This window comes from Panicum hallii, chromosome 7, assembly GCF_002211085.1.
Source record: "Panicum hallii strain FIL2 chromosome 7, PHallii_v3.1, whole genome shotgun sequence".
NCBI classification, from domain to species: domain Eukaryota; kingdom Viridiplantae; phylum Streptophyta; class Magnoliopsida; order Poales; family Poaceae; genus Panicum; species Panicum hallii.
In genome coordinates, this window is record NC_038048.1 from 29425401 (window position 1) to 29449305 (window position 23905).

A 23905-nucleotide genomic window follows, 5' to 3' on the forward strand; every position below is an offset into this window, starting at 1 on the left:
AGCATCATGAATCTGTAAGCTCAAAAAATAGATAAGGTACATAATACTTTTTTTGGGAGAGAGAAGGTATATAATACTAGGAATAATATGACCTTCTTAGTAGATAGTCGTAGAAAGAAGTATCAAGTTACACTTAGAAAAAAAAAGTTGTATGTAAATTTTTGGGCTGACAACAAAATTACATACAAAATTTTTGCATACTTGATCTTTAGTTTATAAAATTGGAAGCAGTACTGGAGTATAATTATACTAAATTTTTAAAAGTTATACATATGTACTATTAAAAGATACAAAGAAATCTTTATTCAAACACAGATTGTCTACTATTAAAATTTTAACCAAAACGAAAATAAATTATTACATATGTTGTCTATATAAAAATAAAGTTACGCATAATAAAAGTAAATATTTTGTTCAGTTTGATCTTTGATAAGATATAAAGATATGAGCATATTGCAATCTGATCAATAAAAAAGATGAATCTACTACGGAGAAGAAAACAATTTATTATGAAAAGAAATTTTCAAGATTGCAAAACTAAACAATGAAAAGAGATAAAACATTGACCATACCTGCAGACTGTATGAGGGTTTTCTTGGTAAAAACGAGGCTCAAGAAACTTGAGAATCTACGAAAATAGATAGTACATCAATCTATAACAGTTTGTGGATACAAACCTTTTTCTAACCCACTGCAAAGCTCTTACCAATACTTTTTTTAAATTGAACAGCTAAAATTGTTATAGTCTGATTCTATATGGCATACACAATAATTTAGTAAAATCTGCAAAATAAAGGCTCACAAATCATGCTTGATTTATTTTGACACACATCAATACAAGCAGAAATGATAATATAGGTAAATATTTACAAAGAAACAAAAAATTACATGGAGCAGAAATCATAATGGTAGAAGCCTTGCCATTGATGACAAATACAGCCAGCCAGCATGATACAGCAAAAATGCAACCCTAATCAATGATTAAGGGGACAGTAACAAAAAGAAAAAATCGAAGAGGAATCCCAAATGGACCAGAAGTCTTCTATGTAAAATACAAACAAGATAACGGAACTATGGCACAATTACATTGAAATTTAATAAGTGACAGGTGTATTATTTCTGTATGCTGCATGAAAGTTTTTTCAATTGAAATTAAGCAAGCAAACAACACAAGAATGGTTGTTTTGGCTTTGATAGGTTACTAATAAAAATTTTAGATGCTCAGCACCAGACAGGATTACCTTCCTGCAGGAGCACCTTCAGAAGTTGCCTCACCTCTTCCTTTAGGACTCCTCCAAGCTTCTTCCCTTTCTGCAATGCTGGAGAAAAGGACAGATACTACAGTTGTTCAGGTCATGGTGCCAAGGGCTTCCACACTCCAAGAAAAGCAAGCTCAGCCCTAATCAGAGGTTTAATACTGCTAAATATACAACACTGCCCTTACGACACATCTACAACCATAACCCCCCATTCACATAGGTTTTTGTGGCCCCGTGCAGATTTAAAAAAAAATCATGTACTATGCCTAATCAAAGGTGCATCATGTGGAAAGGATTTGAGCACATATTAATTCCATCAGAAGTTATAACTTTTTATCACTGAGAACAACATCCCTAGTAACTCGAGGGGAATCCAAAAATTCTAAGACTTTGGCAGAAACGTATTCCTGGATCAGCAAAACACAAGCCATTACTAAATAGTTCACTGCTCCTGCTAACAATGCACAGGGCTTAGCTGACTAACCTTCCTTGTAGTTGAATATTCAGTATTTCATGAAAGTCTAGCAACTTCTCCTTGTTTAATTTTGTCGAGCTTTTCCTTTATCTTGATCCTGCGGGCAAGGCGAACATGACCAAAACCATATAAATTCTGAAACAAAAAAAAGCACGAGACAAGCACGACAGCCAAGTTGCCTAGTGCGCCTGGCCGGGGAAGCAGGGAAGCGGCGGGGCAACACAGCAGAGATCCCGACCCGGTAAGAATTAACGGGCGCACAAATTTCAATCGGTTGATAGATAAACGAAATTTCAATCGGTTGACACGGAGAAAATCTGAAATTATGTAGAGTTTTTTCCTTTTACAATATTGCGAGTTGCTTTGGATTTTCTTCGAGAAAAGATGGCTCAGCAACATTATTTCATATACAGACAGATAAACGTAGGATTACTGCACATTTCCGTACAAACACGGATGCACGCGCTCAGCGCCCTCTCTCCACGTACGGACGCGACGACGCGCGCTGCGACTTTATTCTACTCCTACCCTCACCGTGATACGACACAGCACCTAGAGGTGCTCGCACTTACGCGGAGGATATCCTGCGGCTGCCCGGCCCGTGCACGAAGATAGCATCCGTCTGTGCTCCGATGAGACGGTCCACCTTCTCCCTCTCGGCTCCGAATGCTAGCACCTTGGCCGGCTCGTCCATCTGCCTCAGCACGCTGTTGCTGCCCGCCAGGAACACCTTCTCGTCGTGCCGGGCATTGATGCCGAAGCAGAGGACGGCGAGGTTCTTGTCCTCGCCGGCGACTAGCGTCGTCGGGTGCCCCGGCGGGATCGCGATCACGGAGCCTTCTTTGATGCGGGACCTCACTTGCTTGTAGCTCCTCGACTTCTGCCCACCCTCCTGTTCCTCTCGTCCCTCTTCCTCCTCCTCTCTGCCCCGCTCCCTGCTGTCGTGGCCGCGCGCCCGACCACCGGACAGGTGCGGGCACGCCATTTCGAAGTAACCGCTGCCCTCCACGACGATGGCCACCTTGTAGGCATGGGTGCTGTAGCTCGGCACCATCATAGAGCCCTGCACACGCGCGGCATCGAGTCCCGTCAGAAAATATTAATAGCCGATCCGTTCAGTTTCAGCTAGAGAAAACTATATATCCATTGCCGCATCCGCATGCTTACGCGGGTGATGTTTGCCAGGCCAACTTCGATGTCGAGCGCCCGAAGCTGCGGGCAGTCATCGCCGGTGATCTCGTAGTGCCTGCCGTGGTTGTTGGAGTGGCGCGGCCTCTTGCCCGTGAGGCTGGACGGCTTGATGTCCCACATGGACTCGCCGCCGCCGTGGCCGCGGCCGCCCCGCGAGCAGGACCTGCTCAGCTCCCGTATCTGCTCCTCGGATGCCGTCGTGATCTCGCCCTTGCTCTGCTTCTCGAACACCTGCTCCCACTCTTCCCGGCGAGTCTTTTGACAACAGGAAGGATCGGAGTAGCCCACATGGTTAGTTAAGGTTCATCATCTTCTGAAGAAGAGAAAAGAAAAAAAATGTGAACAAAGAAAGACGTGACGTGATCAAGCGCAAATGCATACGTTGAAGGCGGCCTGGAGAACGTCGTCGCTGAAGACGCTGAAGAACGACTCCGGGCTCTCGCCTCCGATCGGGAAGAATTCCTGTCGGAAAAAAAAAGAGTTGCAGCTCGATCTCTCAACATGCAAACGCAGAGGAAGCGAAGGAGGATGCATTGTTGCAAACTAAACCTCGAAGCGTCCCATGGTGGAGACGGGGTTGAGGAGCATGACGACGCGGAACCACCGGGAGCCGTGCGTGTTGGCCGAGTAGACGACGGCGCCGGCCGGGATGACGAGGACGTCGCCCTCCTTGACGCAGAACGACTCCCTCTTCCCCCTGTAGAGCAGCGCGACGACGCCCTCGCCCTCCTTGACGAACATGACCTCGTCGGCGTCGTAGTGGCTGGGCTGCAGGAACGCGCGCGGCGCGGCCTCCAGCTCGGCGACGCGGTAGTTGCCGACGGCGTCCTCGAGCAGCTCGTGCGTGAACCGCTCCAGCACCCGGAACCTCCCCTGCCGGGAGCGCGTCCAGTGCCGGAAGCTCTCCTCGCCGTAGTGGTACGGCCGGCCGGAGCCGGAGCTCTCCTCCCCGTACGAGTAGGACGCGAGCGCGAGGGAGGAGCACAGGGAGAGCAGGAGCACCAGCACCAGCGGTGACCTCTTCATGGCGCCCATCTGTGGTTTGCTTACTGGTGTTGGACCGTGCGTTGGATGCGAGAGGGATCGAGGCGAGCGGTGGCTTATATGAGGAGGTGCCGCGGCCATGCGCGCGGCCGCGCGGCGGGTACGTGGCGAGGGGGAGGCGATGTGGAGCGCTGCTGAGCTGCCGTGCTCGGCCACATCTGTCCGGGCGTGGTGATCTTGGTGCCGGCCGGGACTGCCCGCGGCAAGGCGACAGCGGTGACTCAGGTGGGGGCAGCACGGAGCAGATGGAGCCACGCGCTGGGGATTGGGGCTGTCACGCAGGTGGGCGGCACTAGCATTCCAGCATCCATCCCTAGGGTACTCCTGCAGTCTATGCATTACTGCACTCCATGAATTACCACGGAGGAAGGAGATATGCATGGTTCGGGATTTTTTCTGGATATATAACTTTTTTCTTCAAAATATAAAATGGGAGCCTAATGTCCTTCAAGTGTAATTCGAGATAATGTTTTTCTTTTTTTGACAGTAAGATAATATTTTTGAATAAGGAAAAAAAAGACAAGTTTCTGTGTACCTTGAATTGGGTCCGATTAGGGGCCACGCACGTTACTGCGATCTAAATATCGCAGAAGCGGGATTTGGCGCCAGTTAATTTTCTTAGGCCGTAATTTTGTTCCGTCCTTCTCGGGCCGCATGCCACCCGCTTCTTTTTTCTTTGCGGGCCTGTCTTTCTGTGCTGTTACTTCGTCTGTGCCAGAAGCGTGAAATACATCAAGTGAGACAAGTTTAATAATTTGTTCCATTAGAAAAAATGATAAATGTGCTATTTAAAATAAAAATATGAAATAAATAATTTGTTCCATTAGAACAAATGATAAATGTTGTAGTTAAACGATTAAATAAATTGTATTAGATTTAATGTGGAACAAAAATATTTGTCCCATGAAATAAAAATCTAACTTATTTGTCAGACCCGGGGCTATGGGACTGCGCACATAGCATAGAATATTCTAGAATAAGGGATGGGCATATCTCATACCTTATATCTATTGTAACTAATCGTACAGGAGTATGACTAGTCGGAATAAAATAAAACTACCTGAATAGTACTCGGGTAGAACTCCTAAGCTAATATCGGGTTAGAATTCCATGTAATCATGTCCCCCAGATTATATAAGGGCGGGCAGGGGCCCCTCCAAAGAATCATCATCCAAAGCAATACAAATCACCATATAGGACGTAGGGTATTACGCACATCGCGGCTCGAACCTATCTGAACCTTGTGTTGCTTGCATCTTCGAGTTCCTGATCTCGGCGACACCCTATCTACAAGTCTACTACCTTAGGGTATACTTAGGTAGGCTTGCCGGTAAAACACCGATAGTTAACGCGCCAGGTAGGAGAGTTCATCGAAGATCCACCGGCGATGGCATCTTTCAACTCTGCTGTTGTACCTGAAAAGGGCGCCACCTTCATTTTCGGCTTCTGGGTCTACGTCGCCATTGGTCAAGGTGGCTTCAACAGCCATGTTGCCAATCCCAGGAAGCCGGAGGCACCGTCACTCATCTTCAGCCAAGACGTCGGCACTCTAGCCGGCGGATCTAGCCAAACTTGACTTTCCGATCTAATTGGAAACTATGCTAGCCGTCTCCGAGCAATCCCTCGTCCCAGGATCAGTAATGGCGATCTTATCGCCGGAATTGATCGGGTGGATCGTAGCACTGCCGGTTGCATCGAGCTCGCGGAGGCTGCTCTCCGACGCTCTTGCGACTCGGCTCCAACAACCCAGAACCGCTCTGAGATACGGCGTTCGCTTCTCGCTAACACCGGTGACATCTTCTCCGGAATTGATCAGGTCGACCGATCCATCGCCGAGTGCATCAAGAACACGGAAGCAACTCTTCAACACTCTAGCCCTCAGGGACCAGGCGCATCCACATTGGCGTTTGATCGCGACCTCGATGACTTCATCAACAAATTCATCAACTCACCATTACCTGACCTGCCGGGGAAACCCAAGCCCAGTTCCGTGTTTCACTCCAAGTCCCTCTCTGCCCTAGAGGAGTACTTGGATCTCCTACTACAACTCGAAGCAGGGAAGCCACTGCTTGCCAGGGGGCTCCTGTCTTCGACAACTACTCAGACTTCAACGACCACATCACACCTTTATTAGGTGGAAACCAGGCCTTAGCAATGGAATGAAATCTGGTGGGTGAGCTTACGCGATGGAAGGGCACGAAACCCTCCAAAACACTCAACATCAACCCACCACGCTACGCCACCGACCCCGATGAACTTCCATTCCAGGAAGGTAGGCCCCTCGACTCCTCTAACGAAGAAGGAGGTTTAGTTAAGCCAAAAGCAAGAAATTTTCCACCAGAGCAAGAAATATTCATGGTTCGCATCGTGGAAATTCAGCTCGCGGACAAAGAAGACTCGGGGCATCTCCAATTGGACGACTACTACATCGACAATGACTACATCTCCGATACGCCAGGGCAAGATACGGATACAACGATCCCTAACTACCTGATCATGTTCACAACACTGAGGATGTCGCGAAGATAGAAGATGAAGACGACGTTCAAATAGAACGATACAGGTTCAGAAATGCCAAACGTGCCAAGCGCAGAAAACACACGATGGAGCGACAGCAGCACCAACCCGGCGACCTCTACGACTTCTCCATGACTGACCTCCGCAACATCATCAACATCGGTCGGGACGCTCGCAATATCATCATCGCCCGGCAACAAGAGCGTGTCAAGATAGAAGCTTATAGTCCCACAAATTACCACATCCCTCAAGACTACTTGAGCTCAACTCGGAAGCGCATGATGGATGTCTCTGATGCAATAACGGAACAACCAACTCGAAATAAGATGACCTCCACCTTGCAAGAACGCTTTGAGAGGGCTCTCCATGGGCATTGCCCGTGGCATCCGAACGGCAATCACTCTGTCTTTGAGTGCCATAACCTCCGCAAGGCCCTGGGAGCCCCGGCACTCAAGAACGTCAAGAAGAACAACCATGAAGGGAGGCAGCCAAACTACTCGGAAGATGAAACATGAAAGAACTAGGACCTGATCTAAGGAGTTTTCTTTGCGGCCTTTTTTAGGGAATTTTTGCGTATAACCATTGTTTTGGAATAGAATTTTCGAAACAAGGGGTTCTTAGCATTTAAACCTAAAAATCCTTTTTGTTTATCGATTGATCAAGGAATTAAAGTCACAATTTTTCTCCTAAAGTAAAGTGAGAAGCAAATTTAAAACCCTTTTCATTCTTTCAGTCTAACAAGGATGCATTTGCCATGCGATTTTGTCGGGAACCCTATCACAACCGAACTGCATGACCATCGATCAGGACATCCCCGATTGAGTGGTCATCCCGTTTGAACATGATTAGTGGAACCTAGCAACTAAACGCACTAAGTACGACATACTCACAATCTAGATATCCATTTGAAAAGCTCATACGGCCAACTATTGATTCCAGTAACGACTCCGACTACTTCTCTCTTGAAGATAGTAGCGACGGAAGCAACTCCTGAAGGGGCCCTTAAGCCCACATTTCCAGCAACTGCTACAACTACTTGTCTCTTGAAGACAAGTGCTATGAAAGCAACATCTAAAGGGGCCACCAAGATTGTATTGCCAGTTGGGCTGTACACACTTGACATGAGCAACAAATATGCCAACTGAAGAGGTTATCAAACTAAAACTCCAAACGAATCAGAGTACCGCAATTATCTGATTAGTTTGATGAATTCCCATAAGGAATATGTGATCGAACAGCAAGTTATCGACTACATCTAAGGGTGCAATACATAGAGTAGCATGACCCAAACGTATCGATTCCATCTAACACCTACGATCGTCGATACTATAAAATAGTATTTTGAACAGATTACAAGGCAACAAGTAAATAAATATATTTACAAACATAAAATAAAGTGGATTATTCATAACATCTCAATGGTTTTAGTCTTGCTCCAGGCTTTCAACTATCCGATGGACCACTGGCTTGACTTCTTTCAGATAATCTTTGAATCATTCTTCTGAACAGTCTGCAGCCATGTCGTCTGCCAGCGGCTCCACATTGGCCTTCGGCTAGAAGGACTTGACGAGACCAAGCACATACGCCACGTAGGTCTTGGTGGTCTTAGAGACATAGCCGACAATCTTTTGTGGGGCCTCATGAAGACGCTCCAGCAAAGTCCTATTGCCGACTACTACTTCTTCCGAGGGGTCCACCATGTTGTCGATTACTTGGGCAACCTCTTGGAGATCTTCAAATTGCTTTTGCTTCAGCTCTTTTTCTTCAGCCATGGACTTGATTTTTTTCATGCACTACAACAGCTGCTGGTCTGCATCTTCGAGCAGTTTAGCCAAGCGCTCCACATCATCTGATGATCAATACAAAAGATTCTTCATGCCAGCCAGCAGTTCTTCTTTATACTTTATCAATTTTTTGAGTTCTTGTGGGCAAAAGACAAGAAGAAGTACTTATGCAAGTTTAGAGATTACTTTCCAACTATATTCAACTTGGCAAGAGGACTCGGCAGGGAATTACCTTGATGGGTTTTTCTCTGAGCCTTGTTCTTTTCTTCAAGATTTTTGATCTCTTGCTTGAGAAGCCAGACTTCACAAGTGTGCTCCAGTTTCAGTTCATCCAGTTGGCGTTGCACTTCAATTCTCTTGTGGATCTGCTCTTCAATTTCTATCTTTGGCTTGTAATTGGCGCAATCCATCTTGCACGGCCCTTAACTTGTCTGACTTCAGTCGAGACTGGTTGGCCATCCTCTACTCAAGTACAGAAATACACAAGTCAGCAGATGCAACAAAGGCATGTTATGGTATTAAAAAGAAGCCATACCATGGAGAACTTGTATAAATCCTTAAAGGAATCTTGGAAATGCTTCAGATTTTTGTTGGTCAGCATTGGGTTGTCGATAAGCTCTGTTGGCTCAACATGTTGCCACCTCTCCACGGGTTGACAAAGATTTCGATGGGGACCAGCACAACAACAAGCTTTTGATGCTCTCAAGTCGAAGCTCACACAGGCACCATTGCTGCAACTTCCTGATTTTGAGAAGATCTTCGAGCTTGAGTGTGATGCAAGCGGGATTGGCATTGAAGGAGTGCTCATACAAGGAGGTAAACCTGTTGCTTTCTTTAGTGAAAAGTTGCATGGTCCTTTGCTGAATTATTGTACATATGACAAAGAACTTTATGCTTTAGTGCGAGTCTTACAAATTTGGCAACATTACCTATGGTCTAAAGAATCTGTCATGCATTCGGATCATAAATCTTTGAACTACATTAAAGGGCAAGCTACTCTGAACAAACGTAATGCTAAATGGATTGAGTTCATAGAGTCATTTCCTTACATCATTAAACATAAGAAAGGGAAAGACAATATGATTGCCGATGTTTTATCTAGACGTTATACCATGCTGTCCCAACTTTCTTATAAAATCTTTGGTTTAGAGACCATAAAGGGATTATATGCTACTGATTTGGGCCTCAAAGATGTTTTTAAAAATTGTAGAGAGGGAAGAACGTGGCAAAAATTTCTGCTGCGTGAAGCCTTCTCTACCGTGCTAACAAGCTATGCGTTCCGGCTAGCTCCGTTCGTCTTTTGCTGTTGCAGAAAGCGCATGGTGGTGGTTTGATGGGATATTTTGGTGTTAAAAAGATGGAGGATGTGCTGGCCGCTCACTTCTTTTGGCCACAGATGCGGCGTGATGTCGAGCGCTCCGTCTCGCGTTGCACCATATGCAACAAAGCTAAGTCTCGACTTAATCCACATGATCTTTATATGCCTCTTCCTATTCCTCATGCACCTTGGGAGGATATTTCTATGGACTTTATTTTAGGATTGCCTAGAACAAAGAGTGGGTGGGATAGTGTCTTTGTGGTTGTTGATCGTTTCTCTAAAATGGCACATTTTATACCCTGTCACAAGACCGACAATACTTCACATCTTGCTGATTTGTTCTTTAATGAGGTTGTGCGTTTGCATGGTGTACCAAATACTATTATTTCTGATAAGGATGCTAAGTTTTTGAGCCATTTTTGGATAACTTTCTGGTATAAATTGGGAACAAAGTTGCTATTTCTACTACTTGTCATCCACAAACTGATGGGCAAATGGAGGTAGTTAATCGTACCTTGTCTACTATGTTGCGGACTGTTTTGAAAGATAATTTGAGGTTGTGGGAGGAGTGTTTGCCACATATTGAGTTTGCTTATAACAGATCTATTCACTCCACAACCAAGTTAAGTCCGTTTATGGTAGTATATGGTTTCAATCCACATGCTCCAATTGATTTGCTACCTTTACCACCTTTTGAAATTGTGAACTTAGATGTTACACAACATTCTGAATTTATTCTTAAGTTGCATAAAACTACTAAGTTGCAAATTGAAAAAATGAATGAAAGGTATCGAATTGCTACTAGTAAAGGTAGGAAGGATGTAAAATTGGAACGCGGTGATTTGGTGTGGGTTCATTTGAGAAAAGATAGATTTCCAGATTTGACAAAGTCCAAGCTCATGCCACGTGCCGCTGGACCTTTTAAGGTTCTTGAGAAGATAAATGATAATGCATATAAACTTGAGTTGCCTCCCGAGTTTGGGGTTAGTCCCACATTTAATATTTTAGATTTGAAGCCATACTTGGGTGAGAAAGATGAGCTTGAGTCGAGGATGACTCCAATTCAAGAGGGGGAGGATGATGAGGACATCTCTCCTTTGCATACAATGCAAGGACCAATCACTAGAGCACGTGCGCGATAGTTGGATCTCCAGGTACGTTCTAACCTTGTCAATTATTTTTTAGAACTTACACTTGGTTCCATGCATGTTTTATTGATTGGAAATAATGGAGAGGACCAGCAAGGACTTGGAGAAGGCCAAGGAGTCAAGGAGGAGGAGCTACGACGTCCACACCAAGGAGGAGTCCAGGTCCAACTCGACTTCAACTCCACCTCGGATTCCAGAATCTGATTTCACCAAAATTGATGCCCTGACCATATACGGAGTCGGATTTGGACGTTCTATATATGGTTGGAACTATAATTTAATAGAGCTTCCAATGGCACTGGTTCCACCTCAAAATTCTTTCCGAGTCAACAGGAATCGTCGAAAAAAGTGGGCGTCCAGAATCTGTCAGGGTGCTGTGTCACCGTCTATTGGGCCGTTGGCTCGTGTACCGTGTTGGAACCTATTAGGGTTGTGTTCAGGGGACTTGCACGCCCTGACTCCTTTTTATTCAGTAGCCATCGCCACATTAGGGGAGGGTTTTTGCTTAGATTCAATCTGTCACCGAACACCGTTCATCGTTTCGTGAGACCTCATCTCGTAACCAAGTTTGTTTGATTACATCTCCTATTCTTGCTTGTGTTCTTGATTGCGCTTGTAGGGAGAAGTCTTCGTGGCGAGGTCATCCGTATGACACGGGTGATAACCAACGGAGCAGTGGTGTAGTGATTGCGAGGTTCCGATCGTTCGGAGTCTTCGTTCATCAACGTCGAGTTCTCCACCAATCAAGTTTATCGTACCTCTCAGAAGATCGGGACTCATCTTTCTATCAGGTACTCCTCCAGTTCTCTCAGCCAGTAACGGTTTATGATTTCCAATATAAAACCATAAGTCCTTCCAACACGGATGACTAGTGGGGAACTTATACTTGATGTACTTTTCAACCGATTTCTGCTTCAGTTGGAACCCGGCTTCTCCGACTACACTTTCGTGCTCCACACTAGGTTGGGGTTTCAAGCGGAAAAGAAATAGGAACAGAGCAAAATGGGGTTCGATCCCTAGAAAAGCTTCACATAGATGTACAAAAATAGCTACATGAGCTATGAAGTTTGGATTCAGATGATGGATTTGGATTCCATAGATATAAAGAAGGCCACAAAGAAAATTGGAAGCACGGAGGGCCAATCCCCTTTCGATAAAATGTAGATAAAAAATGATTTCATCAATATTTTCTTGAGGGAAGAGTTGACGGAAAGAAAGACGTCATTGAACAACATCTTGACCCTAAAGAAGACCCTCGGCAACAAGATTTAAAAGGTCGTTCCTGAAAAACTTACTGTAATTCCAATCTTTGGTCGCAGACTTGGTTTCTTCCTCTTTCTTGTTCTTGCTTCCTTTGCTAGTGGCTTTCTTGTTCCCCATCCTTGATGTCACGAGTGTCTTCACTCGCATACGCTCGGGGGCTTAAGGAGAAGGTGCAAGATGTGAGCAAGCAGGGTGCATTTGCGAGTGGTTACATGGCGGTAGGAAGGAGATGGTGAAACTGGGCTAGATCTAGATCTGGATCAGCGGTGGCTGTAAAACGAAGGGTAAGTTAACCCTAAGTTACAGCACGGTTAAATAACCAGTGGGGAACCCAGTTTTACTGCGCAGAAGTTGAAGAGGCTTTATAGAAAATATTTTGTTTTGAGAGGTAATTTTTTAGATAATTTTGGGAAAGTTATTGGATTAACCATTTTTTAGGAATTTTATTTCGGAAAAAGAGGATTTTCGAATTTCATTCCAATTTTTCCTACTTTTACCATCATTGCAAAAATATATAACGTACACTGCAAGGTATGCCACTTCATTTGGATTTTTTTAAAAGTTTTTGGGATTTGGATTCAAGGTTCAGGGGCTGCGGGATACGTGTCGTCGATGGCTTATTTTTTAAATTCTTTGGAAGATAAGAAAGAAGATTCAAGGCTAATTTATCCCTTAGCCTGATTTTTTGATTCAACCCAAGACTCACGGGTTACTCCATATGGAGTGCGATTTTCATCGCACCCCATATAAAAGAAGACTTAAAACTACTTGGGGCATTAGCACCCAACAGCCTCAAAGCAGCCAAGGAAGTACTTGGAAGACATCTCGAAAATGAAGTTGCAGAAGAACTTGAGGATGACTTCAGAAGTACTCGGAAGACTACAGTGCTCGGCTACGAAGAGTTCGGGGCTTTGTCAGACCCGGAGCAACGAGGCTGCGCACATAGTATAGAATACTCTACAATAGGGATGGGGCATGTTCCATACTTTATATGTGACATAACTATTCGTACAGGAGTAGAACTAGTCGAAATAGAAGGAAACTATCCGAGCAGTATTCGGGTAGGACTCCTAAGCTAGTATCGGGAGTACTCGGGTAGGACTCCTAAGCTAGTATCGGGCTAGAATTCCACGTAACCCTATCCCCCCAAACTATATAAAGGCGGGCAGGGATCCCCTCCAAAAAATTATCATCCCAGAAAATACAAACTAACATACAGGATGTAGGGTATTACACACATCGAGGTCCGAACCTGTCTAAATCTTATGTTGGTTGCACCTTCGAGTTTCTGATCTCGGCGACACCCTGCCTACAAGTCTACTACCTTAGGGTATACCTATCAAGATAGGCTTGCCGGTAAAATACCGACATTATTTGTTCCAGGAGGAAAGAAAAAAAAAGAAAAGAAAGAAGGAATTGGCAAAGCTGGGTTGTTAAATTAAACCACTGATGAGCCGGCAAAAAATAAAAAAGCGAGCGGGCCGCACAGAGCGAACGCTTCTGCAATGGGTCCGCTAGGACCCGCGTGCGCGACTGGGAACATTTGCGCTTGAATTTGCCCTTCTTATAATGTAGAATTCATTGTTTGAGATCATGGAGCACTTGAAGAGGGAAAGAGCGTACTCTAGTATATAAAATATTAGAGACACTTGGATTTTTTTTCTACTACGTCGATGAGCAAAGGACCATAACACTTTCCTGGTTCTTTCAATCAACCAATCAAACGAAGATGTTTCTTCACCCCGTGTACGTGACAAAAGTGTGTGCTTGTGTGGATTTTGCAAGTGGGAACCTAATTTGTAAGTAATATTTTGGTTGAAAAGTACCAAAGGCTAGGTACTTTTCCTACTGATTTTGCTGACAGTTGATCTGGGAAAGGGAATTTAAAAATTAAATATATAGAGGTAAGGGTATTATAGTAATCATCTCTAGTATACGTGCGTGACCCCTTCGGTTCGGCCCCAACAGATGCTGGTGCCGCCGCGCTGCTCGTCAAGGGTAACCGCCGCCGCACATTGGTTTGGATCCCGCCGGCACCGTGCTGCGAGTTAGGCCAGGCGCCGTCGACTTGGTTAGATCAGGCCGCTGTCGTGCGGCTGGTGGAGACGAACCGCCGTCCCGGTCGGCTCGGGGAGCTGCCTCCACCTCTACTGAAGAATGTATCAGCTTAAGCTGCGACAATCCTCTGAATAATGTTGGTGAAGGAGACTACTTTGCAGCTCTGCAAAATTCACCTACCCCAGTATGTACTTTGGTTGTAGTAGAACCTGATAGACTTTGTAAAAAATGCGAATCGCGGAGGAAATCTTAACAGTGCCAACATTCAGGTAGTTTATGATCCTTTTTAACCAGGACAAGTTAGCAATTGTTAATCCCTTGTTTGTCCAAAGGCGAGTTACATGGGCGCCTGCATACTGCAATTTCCCATTCAGTGGCATTGAGGGATTGAATCAATCTCCACACAGTTCAGTTATTAGAGCAAATCAGCTGGTCATGCCTTATTGAAAGCTGAAATTACAACTCCAAAATATTGATTGTCAGAGGGCTAGACATAATAAAGAACCATTGAACTTCATCACACTAATACAAAATACAGCCAAATATTGGTCAAATATTTCAGATGTTATCTACACGGCTCCATGTAGAGTTGCACACTTGTGCCATGGCTACACTGAAATCCAGCCATTTGGAGGAAAATTGGACAAATTCAGCCATTTTGAGCCCAACTGGGCTGACATTCCAGGTGTCAATGCTTGACGTCGATCAAGCCTCTGATTGCCTTCTGGAATTCAAGCAGTGACCACTGATCACCGATAGAAACTACCCTATTGCAGTACCCTTCATACTGTTATATGCATACACAAAAACAGGGGAGAATTCAGATAATCAGAAAATGCTTGCAGGGTTCTGCTTTGTTCCATCAGGAGGATTGAGAACAAGTGGAAATCAATTTCTGTCGTCACTACAGGATGGCTGTATGTTAAGCTCTAGAGCTTTGACCAATGTAATGTGCCGCTCACTGTGCTCATTGTTTCGACCAAATAGTTTTCTTTAGGGCCCTATAGAATCAATGTTGACAAAATCACATTCAGGAAAAGGAGTCACCTAGCTAGCTGCTATCTAGCAAGATTAGTACTTGCAGGTACAACGGATACAGAAGCTGTCCAGGAGCCAGGGGCGGATATACCTTGGTATGCCACATGGGCCATGGCATACCCTGTGATCCAGCCAAGCACAAGCAGCCGATGTGTTGTTTATAAAAAAAAAATCTTAACTTTCTCCAGCTGGACCGTGACTTTTGGCCTTCAGATCGCGTGCCGATCGCGGGCCTGTTTGGTTTGAGTCCCCATGCCAAAATTTGACCATTGTCAAATGATGGCATGACCAAACTTTGGCCAAGTACTAGATGTTTGGATTCGAGCCGAGCTAAAATACATGAACAATGTTGAAGTCATCTTGTTCATGACAATGACATGTGGGCCCCTATGTCAATAAAATTTCTAGCACCAAATATAAGCAATATGGACCTTGATTTATAGCTTTAATTGCAAGAAATGAAATTGTTCAAACAGATTAGAAATCGGAATCATGGACTGGTCTTCTAGTACTTTTAGTAGCAAAATGCAATGATAATATTGGTGAGCTACTCCTCAGATTTTGCTACTTACTGGTCTTTTAGTACTTTTAGTAGCAAAATGCAATGATAACAGATTAGAAACCTCTCTTGGTGAGCTACTCCTCAGATCAGACCAGTCTGGAATCACTGACATAATATTGGCCGTGATACCTTTTAGTACTTTTCTTTAGGTACCTCCTATTTTTCCACTGTTGGATTTCTCTTAATGGATCCTTCTTATTTTTTCCAGCCACCGTAAAATTTCTCCGATGATTTTACTGGATGTTAAGAGACATATATAAATGTAAGAAAAAAGTCCAAATTACTCCTCTCAAGTATGGCCAAAGTCCAGATAACCTCCTTAACTCTCTTTTGGTTCAATTTGGCCCCTAAACTATGTCATTTGGTGCAATTTACCTACTACTATAATTTGTCTTTTTTCTTTCTCAATATACAAGTTGGATCTTAATTTAAGATTTTGCAGGGTTGTAGTGAGCATCACAATGTATGTCTAGAAAATATATTATGAATTTTTCATCATTATTGTTTCTATAATTTTGTATCATAAAATTCAATTTATTGTTAAATATCATACCCTATCAAAATAACGATGACAAATTCTTGACATATTTTTCTAAAATATATTATGATGTCCGCTATCATCCTTCAAAATTTTAATTCAAGACTTCGCTTGTTCATGGAAAAATAAAAAAGATAAATCTTATCAAGGTTAAATTGGACCAAATGATATAGTTTAGGAGGACAAATTGAAAAAAAAACAGTTTAGGGTATTATCACTATGATGATACTTGAGGGGAGTAATTTGAACTTTTTCTTAAATGTAATGATATATTCATGCTGTATGATCTGTAACATGCTCCCTATCAAATTTTGCTTTAAGAAAATGAAACTTGACTAATTTGAATGATTAGTCAAACTATGTATGAGTTTATCACACAAAAGGTTGTATCAATAGATTCTACTGAGGGGAATTTTGAGATGACTTGGACTTTATACCAATCGACAATTTATTGCAATTGGACTCAAAGGTCAAATTTTATTTCCGAAGACCTTTTCCCTTAAAGAATTCATTTCTGTCGAAAACATGTTGAAAATCCACTGCCCAAAGCCTGGGCCGTTGCTAAACATTAGTAATTGCCCCTGTAATTGACATCAGCTCTTACATGTTTAGGGTAGCTCACATGTGCAGTGACGTCATCACAGCCCGTCCACTGCCCCGCTGGCACAGAGCCACTCTCACTCTATATAGCTCAGAGCCCCCCACCTGTCCATGGACCAAGACCACACCAGCACCACCAATAGAAGTCACTGCCGGGCGGCCGCACCAACAACCGGAGAGCAGCGGCGAGCACCTTCCAGCTGCTGCCTGCTGCTATCATGGCTGCCGCTCCCGTGTCCGTTCCCCGCATGAAGCTCGGCTCGCAGGGCCTGGAGGTCTCCGCGCAGGGCCTCGGATGCATGGGCATGTCCGCCTTCTACGGCCCGCCCAAGCCCGAGCCCGACATGATCAAGCTCATCCACCACGCCGTCGCAGCGGGGGTCACCTTCCTCGACACCTCCGACGTCTACGGCCCGCACACCAACGAGATCCTCCTCGGCAAGGTTCGCTGGGGCTTGGATTTCGAATCTTTGCTTCTTCCTCTTTAGCTTCTTTTCAGTTTGCACTGACGGTGTTCGATGTAATGCTTCTGAATTCCGTGCAGGCGCTGCAAGGCGGGGTGCGGGAGAAGGTGGAGCTGGCCACCAAGTTCGGCATCTCCTTCGCCGACGGTAAGCGCGAGATCCGCGGGGACCCGGCGTACGTGCGGGCGGCGTGCGAGGGCAGCCTCAAGCGGCTGGGCGTGGACTGCGTCGACCTCTACTACCAGCACCGCATCGACAAGAGGGTGCCCATCGAGGTCACGGTGAGTGGACCTTCTCCATCTGTTTGTCTTTGTTTGGTAAGCTGGGGATGGTGGATGTGAACGCACAACGGCACAAGTGGAGGCTGGAAACACGAGGGGAAAGTTCTAGAGTGATGGTGGTTGGTGGAGGCAGGTTTGTTTAAGACCCTTTTCCTAGAAGGAGAATAGAATGAGAGGTTATACAAAACTAGGAACTTCGCACACTTTTTACAAACAGGACTTGCTGGTGTACGAATGTACGATGAAACCATTCTCTTGTGTACTAGTTAGTACGAAACCTGGCCATTAATATCAGTCACCATCCTGAATTTACCGAAAAGGAAAGGAAAACCATATTCTGGATCCATCCTGTTACACTCTCTGCAGGTCATCCATGAATCTGAACCAGTGTAAATCAGGAAAAGAAAGTCCAAGAATCGTTGATTCAGATGTGGAAGACAGCTTCTGTACTGGCACAGTAACATCTAGGAGCTCATATGAGTTACCATTGCATATAATTACCAGCATTATAGATCTCAGGAGTATATAAGATATTTCATCAGTGCCTCTGCTAAAATGAATTATGTCGGTTTTAAACCAATAGCAGGTTACTGTTTTATGCAGATCAGTTTTGTTGCATCCCTATAGCCCTATCCAACACCGCCCCCCCCCCCCCCCCCCTCCCCCGAATCCGAGAGTGACATCTTAAACCATGAACTGGTCCTTTAAAGAAAGATAAAGATTATTGAATCATTTTTTTTCCGTTGCTAGATGGGTGAACTCAAGAAGCTAGTTGAGGAAGGAAAGATAAAGTACATTGGATTATCTGAAGCATCTGCGTCAACAATTAGAAGAGCTCATGCAATCCATCCTATTACAGCAGTTCAACTGGAATGGTCATTATGGTCTAGAGATGCAGAAGAAGATCTAATTCCTACTTGCAGGTCCTTCTATGAAAAATCGAACAAGAGTTGTCCAGTCGCTAAGTAGAAGGCTCTATTTTCTGAATTATCTCTTTTCTGTGACAATTTAGGGAACTTGGAATTGGAATAGTGGCCTACAGTCCACTAGGCAGGGGGTTCTTGTCCAGTGGAGCAAAACTGGCTGACTCACTGTCCGAGCAGGATTTTCGCAAGGTGAAATAAAACTGATGCCTAAGGAACATTGATTTGCCTTGGTAGCAAGTTAATTTAACATTATCCTTTGGTCTTTACTTTTCATAGGACTTGGAGATATTAATTTCCTTCATTGAAAACATGACCTAAATATGCATAATACATATTGCACTTATCCTACCATTTAATTGACCTTAGATACATTTAAGGATTCTGCTCATCCATTTTATGTATACAATGGTCTAAGTACAGTCAGTTGCCTCTTCCTAATGAGAATTTCATACTTCTGCAGTATCTACCTAGGTTTCAACCAGGAAATCTTGACAAGAATGCTCAAATATTCGAGCGCGTGAATGAAATGGCAGCAAGAAAAGGATGCACACCATCACAACTTGCATTGGCTTGGGTTCACCATCAGGGAAACGATGTTTGCCCCATACCAGGCACAACAAAAATCGAGAATTTCAACCAGAATGTGGGGGCCCTGTCTGTGAAGCTGACACCAGATGAGATGGCCGAACTCGAGTCGTACGCTGCTGAAGGTGAAGTCGTGGGTGACCGGTATCCTCAGATGGCCAACACCTGGAAGGATTCTGAGACACCGCCATTGTCATCCTGGACATCTGAATAGTTCAATACAATATCTTGAACTGCCGTATCTACAAGTTGTTGGACTGCAGAAGATGCTGGGTTCTTCATTGTAAGGGTGTCCGTATGACGTGCTTGTCTTTGCAGGTCATGATGTGTGGTAGTGAGTGTGTATGACATACCTCCGTGTCGTATATCCGTGCTCTAGTGGCGTGATGAATAAGCTTGTGCACTGTATCATGAGTATTTATCATAGTACAAGTACATTGAATTTTGCAATAGATGGAGGTGCACTTTTCTTTTTTGATAATCTTGTGCCCATTTGTTGGAACTAGTGAGTGGCCGTGCGTTGCAATGATATCTAAAATAGACCATGCAACCCATTTGAAACTATAAATTAATAGAATGTCTGAATATATAAAATAAACTTTGCATTCGAAAGAACATATGGAAAACGGAACCGGTGCCTCTGGAGGTTTTTTTATGCTTCTAATCTAGGTATAGCTGTAGTATCTGTCCGTACATGAACACACGTCAACCCTCTACCACTCATACATAAACAGATCTACAACTACACCTAGATAGACCGCGTTCCACACTCAGATTTGACGACCGCGTTTCTAAAGTGATCACCAGTGCCTCTGGAGTTATTGTAGAGGAATTTAGATGGCTTATAGGTGGGCGTACCACGAACACTTTCCTTTGCATTAACTGCAGTGGAGACTCGGTCGAAGAACACCATGCATTCTTGTAACATGTACATGAGTGCTTTCGATGGCATCATGCTACAAAACTTAATCAAACCAAACTTTTTCAGTGTTTTAATGTCCCTAAGGCTCTGAGAGATGAGAAAGGTGAAAACAAGTATAAATGACCAGAATCGTCAATATAAAATTGCTTGACTTCGAAGATGAAATAAAAAGGAGCAGCTCGAACTATTTCTACAAAGATAAGGCTACAGAAATATACTAATTTACTTCTAACTAAACAGTAGGGAAAATAAAACAAAGAACAGTAAATAAATGTAAGGAAATAACCTTTGAAGTAGCGATTCACTTCCATTTCCTTCAGCCTGCCTTCACAGTTACATTGTGACAATAGACTTTACGTTTTTGCCCTCATCTACCAACTACTCGCTCTGTACCATATTATTATACCATATTATTAGTCGTTTTGCCTTTTCTAAATTCATAAACTTTGCTATGCACCTAGACATGATATATATGTAGATGCATAGCAAAAATTATGAATCTAAAAAAACCAAAACAACTAATAATTTAGAACGGAGGAAGTATATACTAGGCATATTCGATGGCGAGACGTAATGACATAAATTGTTTCTCAGATACATCGAACTTGCTTTAAGGATTGTGCAAATGATCGTTTCTTAGATACATCAAACTTGCTTTAAGGATTGTGCAAAGAGAAAACATTATCAAAATTTTAAAAATAACGTGAAAAATCAACTAATAGAATAATGTTTTCACCAAAGGCCCAAATGGCACTAAACTTATTTGCAGTGTGCACTGGTTGCTTTTGGACCCTATCGAGTCTTTCTCTGCATAAAAAAAATGAAAGATTGAAAATGAAAAATATCTTCGGTAGTAAAGAAAAGTATTTGAAACAAATAAAAATATTCTGACAAAAAAAATTTGTTCCAAGTGTCAAAAGAAAATATTTTAACCAAAGGACAAAAAAGCAATATAAAAATACTCTGAGTAATAAAAAGTATCCGTTTACCTACCACTCCACAAAATTGTTGCTAATTACTGGTCGTTGAGTTAGCGTATTCTCAAAAGATCCATATCTCAATAGCTGAGTTGGATGTGTTAAAAGGATGTTGTACGGTAATACACGAATTTGACCACTAACAAACTACTCGATGTTGCCAACGCTCTCCTTACCGCTTCCAACAAATGAGCTCTTTTTGTCCAGATAAGATGGAAACTTATAAAAGAGTTTGTTTTCTGTAAGGTAAAAGGTATTCGAAGAAACAAAATTAAATAAAAAAATAAAAATACTCCAAGCAAAAATTATTTTGAGCATCCAAAATGTATTTCAAGAGAGAACAGAGATGGTACGTTATGAACACCCAGAACAATCTTTGAAACAAACAAAAAAATAAAGTTAGGGACACAAACAAATGGTTCCAATTGTCATATATAAAAAAATTACGAGGCGGATTAATCATTAGCAGCGTTCTAGACGAAACAAGGAAAAGGGAGAAACGAAATCGCCAACGACGCAGCACTGGTCCGGGGTCGACGGGCGCGCCGCCATCTAGAAGCTGGACCCGCCTCCGGCATCAAAGTCCTCGCCTTGCTTGGAAAAAGAAGTCTGTCTCTACACGTGTACTCCGGCTAGTACTGCAATCAGATGCTTCTGTCAAATCATCTCGCATAAGCAGTGACGCGATGAGTAACCTCGTCCATTGACCAGCAAGCACACATCCAGCTTACAAAAGGCCACACCGAGGCCATGGCTCACACTCCAACTAGCAGCAGCTCCGATCATCTTCTTGCACCATGGCTTCCGTCACGGCAACTGTCCCCCGCATCAAGCTGGGCTCCCAGGGGCTGAAGGTCTCGGCGCAGGGCCTCGGCTGCATGGGCATGTCGGCCTTCTACGGCCCGCCCAAGCCCGAGCCCGACATGATCAAGCTCATCCACCACGCCGTCGCCGCCGGGGTCACCTTCCTCGACACCTCCGACATGTACGGCCCGCACACCAACGAGATCCTCCTCGGCAAGGCGCTGCAGGGCGGGGTGCGGGAGAAGGTGGACCTGGCCACCAAGTTCGGCGTCAATTTCGCCGGCGGCAACGTCGAGATCCGCGGGGACCCGGCGTACGTGCGCTCGGCGTGCGAGGGCAGCCTCAAGCGCCTCGGCGTGGACTGCGTCGACCTCTACTACCAGCACCGTATCGACAAGAAGGTGCCCATCGAGGTCACGGTGAGTCTCCATTTGTTTGTTTTATTTATTTGGTAGCTGGGAATCTGGGATGGTGGATGTGAACGCGCAAATTAAATGGAGGCTGGAAGTGCGAGGGGAAAGTTCTACACAGGACCTGAGAGTGATGGCTCTGACAGTTAAGCTATGAACTTCTCCTTTAAAGAAAGATTACTGAGTCATTTTCTCATTGCTAGATGGGTGAACTCAAGAAGCTAGTTGAAGAAGGAAAGATAAAGTACATTGGATTATCTGAAGCATCTGCGTCAACAATCAGAAGAGCTCATGCAGTCCATCCTATTACTGCAGTTCAACTGGAATGGTCATTATGGTGTAGAGATGTAGAAGAAGATGTAATTCCCACTTGCAGGTACTTGTATAAAAAATGGAATTGAACCCAAGGGTTGTCCAGTAACTAATAAGTAGGAAACTTTATTTTCTGAATTGTCTCCTTTCTGTGTAAATTTCAGAGAACTTGGAATTGGAATTGTGGCCTACAGTCCACTAGGCAGGGGGTTCTTGTCCGGTGGGGCAAAACTGGTTGAATCACTGTCCGAGCAGGATTTCCGCAAGGTGAACTCACTTCGATACCTATGGAACATTAATTACGCCATGCTTTTCCTTTTCATAGGACTAGGAGGTATTTCATACATTTTTGGGAAAAAATATTTCTTCATTGTAAACATGTTTGAATACTATTTACTTGATCTTAGATACATTTGTGGATTCTGCTCATCACATTGATGTATACAATGGCCTGATTACAGTATGTTGCCTCTTCCTAATGAGAATTTCATACTTGTGCAGTATCTGCCTCGGTTTCAACCAGAGAACCTTGATAAGAATGCTCAGATATTCGAACGTGTCAATGCAATGGCGGCAAGAAAAGGTTGCACACCATCACAACTAGCATTGGCTTGGGTTCATCATCAAGGAAACGATGTTTGCCCCATTCCAGGCACAACAAAAATCGAGAATTTCAACCAAAATGTGGGGGCACTTTCTCTCAAGCTGACACCAGATGAGATGGCCGAACTCGAGTCCTATGCTGCCGCAGGTGAAGTCCTGGGTGACCGGTATCCTCAGATGGCCAACACCTGGAGGGATTCCGAGACACCGCCATTGTCGTCTTGGAAATCTGAGTAGCCCAATACGGTATCTTCAACTGCGTGCCTAGCCTGTATCTACAAGTTGTTGAACTGCAGAAGATGCTCAGGTCTTGTTTGCAAGAGGGTCCACAGCATGTACTTGTCTTGATGCCAATGATGATGTGTGGTAGTGTGTATTGCATACCCCGTTTTGTATATTTTTGCATTAGAACCATCTGCGCGATGAATAAGCTTTTGCACTCTATTAGGAGTATTTTATCGAATTATCATATTGTACCAGTAGTACTTGAATTTTGTAATACATGGAAGTGTGACATTAATACTTTGACTGAAACTGGTTAATGTTCTTGTGCACTTTTGTTGGAATAACCAACCAAGACAGCTTGTTAGTTTCAGCGGAGCGCAATCTGAAATCAGCCCAAAAAGGTAATCTATTCATGAAGCTAACATATGCATCATAACTTCACAAGGCATATTTAGAACAAAAGAATGGAAAACAGAGGAATGTGAAAAAACAGAGGAACGGCATGTCATGGTTATGGCAAAGCAAAGGAATAGAAAGTAAAAAAATGACAAAAGTTAGGCATTTGGAATGCAGGAACGGAAACAAGAACCATAGTATTTGA

At 43.9% G+C, this 23905-nt stretch overlaps 3 protein-coding genes across 3 annotated transcripts; 2 read left to right on the forward strand and 1 right to left on the reverse strand.

Annotated features, from left to right (window-relative positions):
• Window positions 1–2153: 2153 nt before the first annotated feature.
• Window positions 2154–3960, reverse strand: LOC112901451 (cupincin-like). The gene is made up of 4 exons (XM_025970377.1): window positions 3475–3960; window positions 3307–3387; window positions 2902–3180; window positions 2154–2797 (listed from the first exon to the last, which is right to left on the reverse strand). Exons 1-4 carry the CDS (start codon window positions 3958–3960, stop codon window positions 2303–2305), a joined length of 1341 nt encoding a protein of 446 aa, XP_025826162.1. The 3' UTR covers window positions 2154–2302.
• Window positions 3961–16900: 12940 nt separating this feature from the next.
• LOC112899411 (probable aldo-keto reductase 2) lies at window positions 16901–19532 on the forward strand. The gene is made up of 5 exons (XM_025967866.1): window positions 16901–17238; window positions 17340–17540; window positions 18291–18463; window positions 18553–18655; window positions 18927–19532. Exons 1-5 carry the CDS (start codon window positions 17014–17016, stop codon window positions 19263–19265), a joined length of 1041 nt encoding a protein of 346 aa, XP_025823651.1. The 5' UTR covers window positions 16901–17013; the 3' UTR covers window positions 19266–19532.
• Window positions 19533–21699: 2167 nt separating this feature from the next.
• On the forward strand, window positions 21700–23615 carry LOC112899409 (probable aldo-keto reductase 2). The gene is made up of 4 exons (XM_025967865.1): window positions 21700–22173; window positions 22368–22540; window positions 22641–22743; window positions 22978–23615. The coding sequence occupies exons 1-4, from the start codon at window positions 21748–21750 to the stop codon at window positions 23314–23316; spliced, it is 1041 nt and encodes a 346-aa protein (XP_025823650.1). The 5' UTR covers window positions 21700–21747; the 3' UTR covers window positions 23317–23615.
• The last annotated feature ends 290 nt before the right edge of the window (window positions 23616–23905 follow it).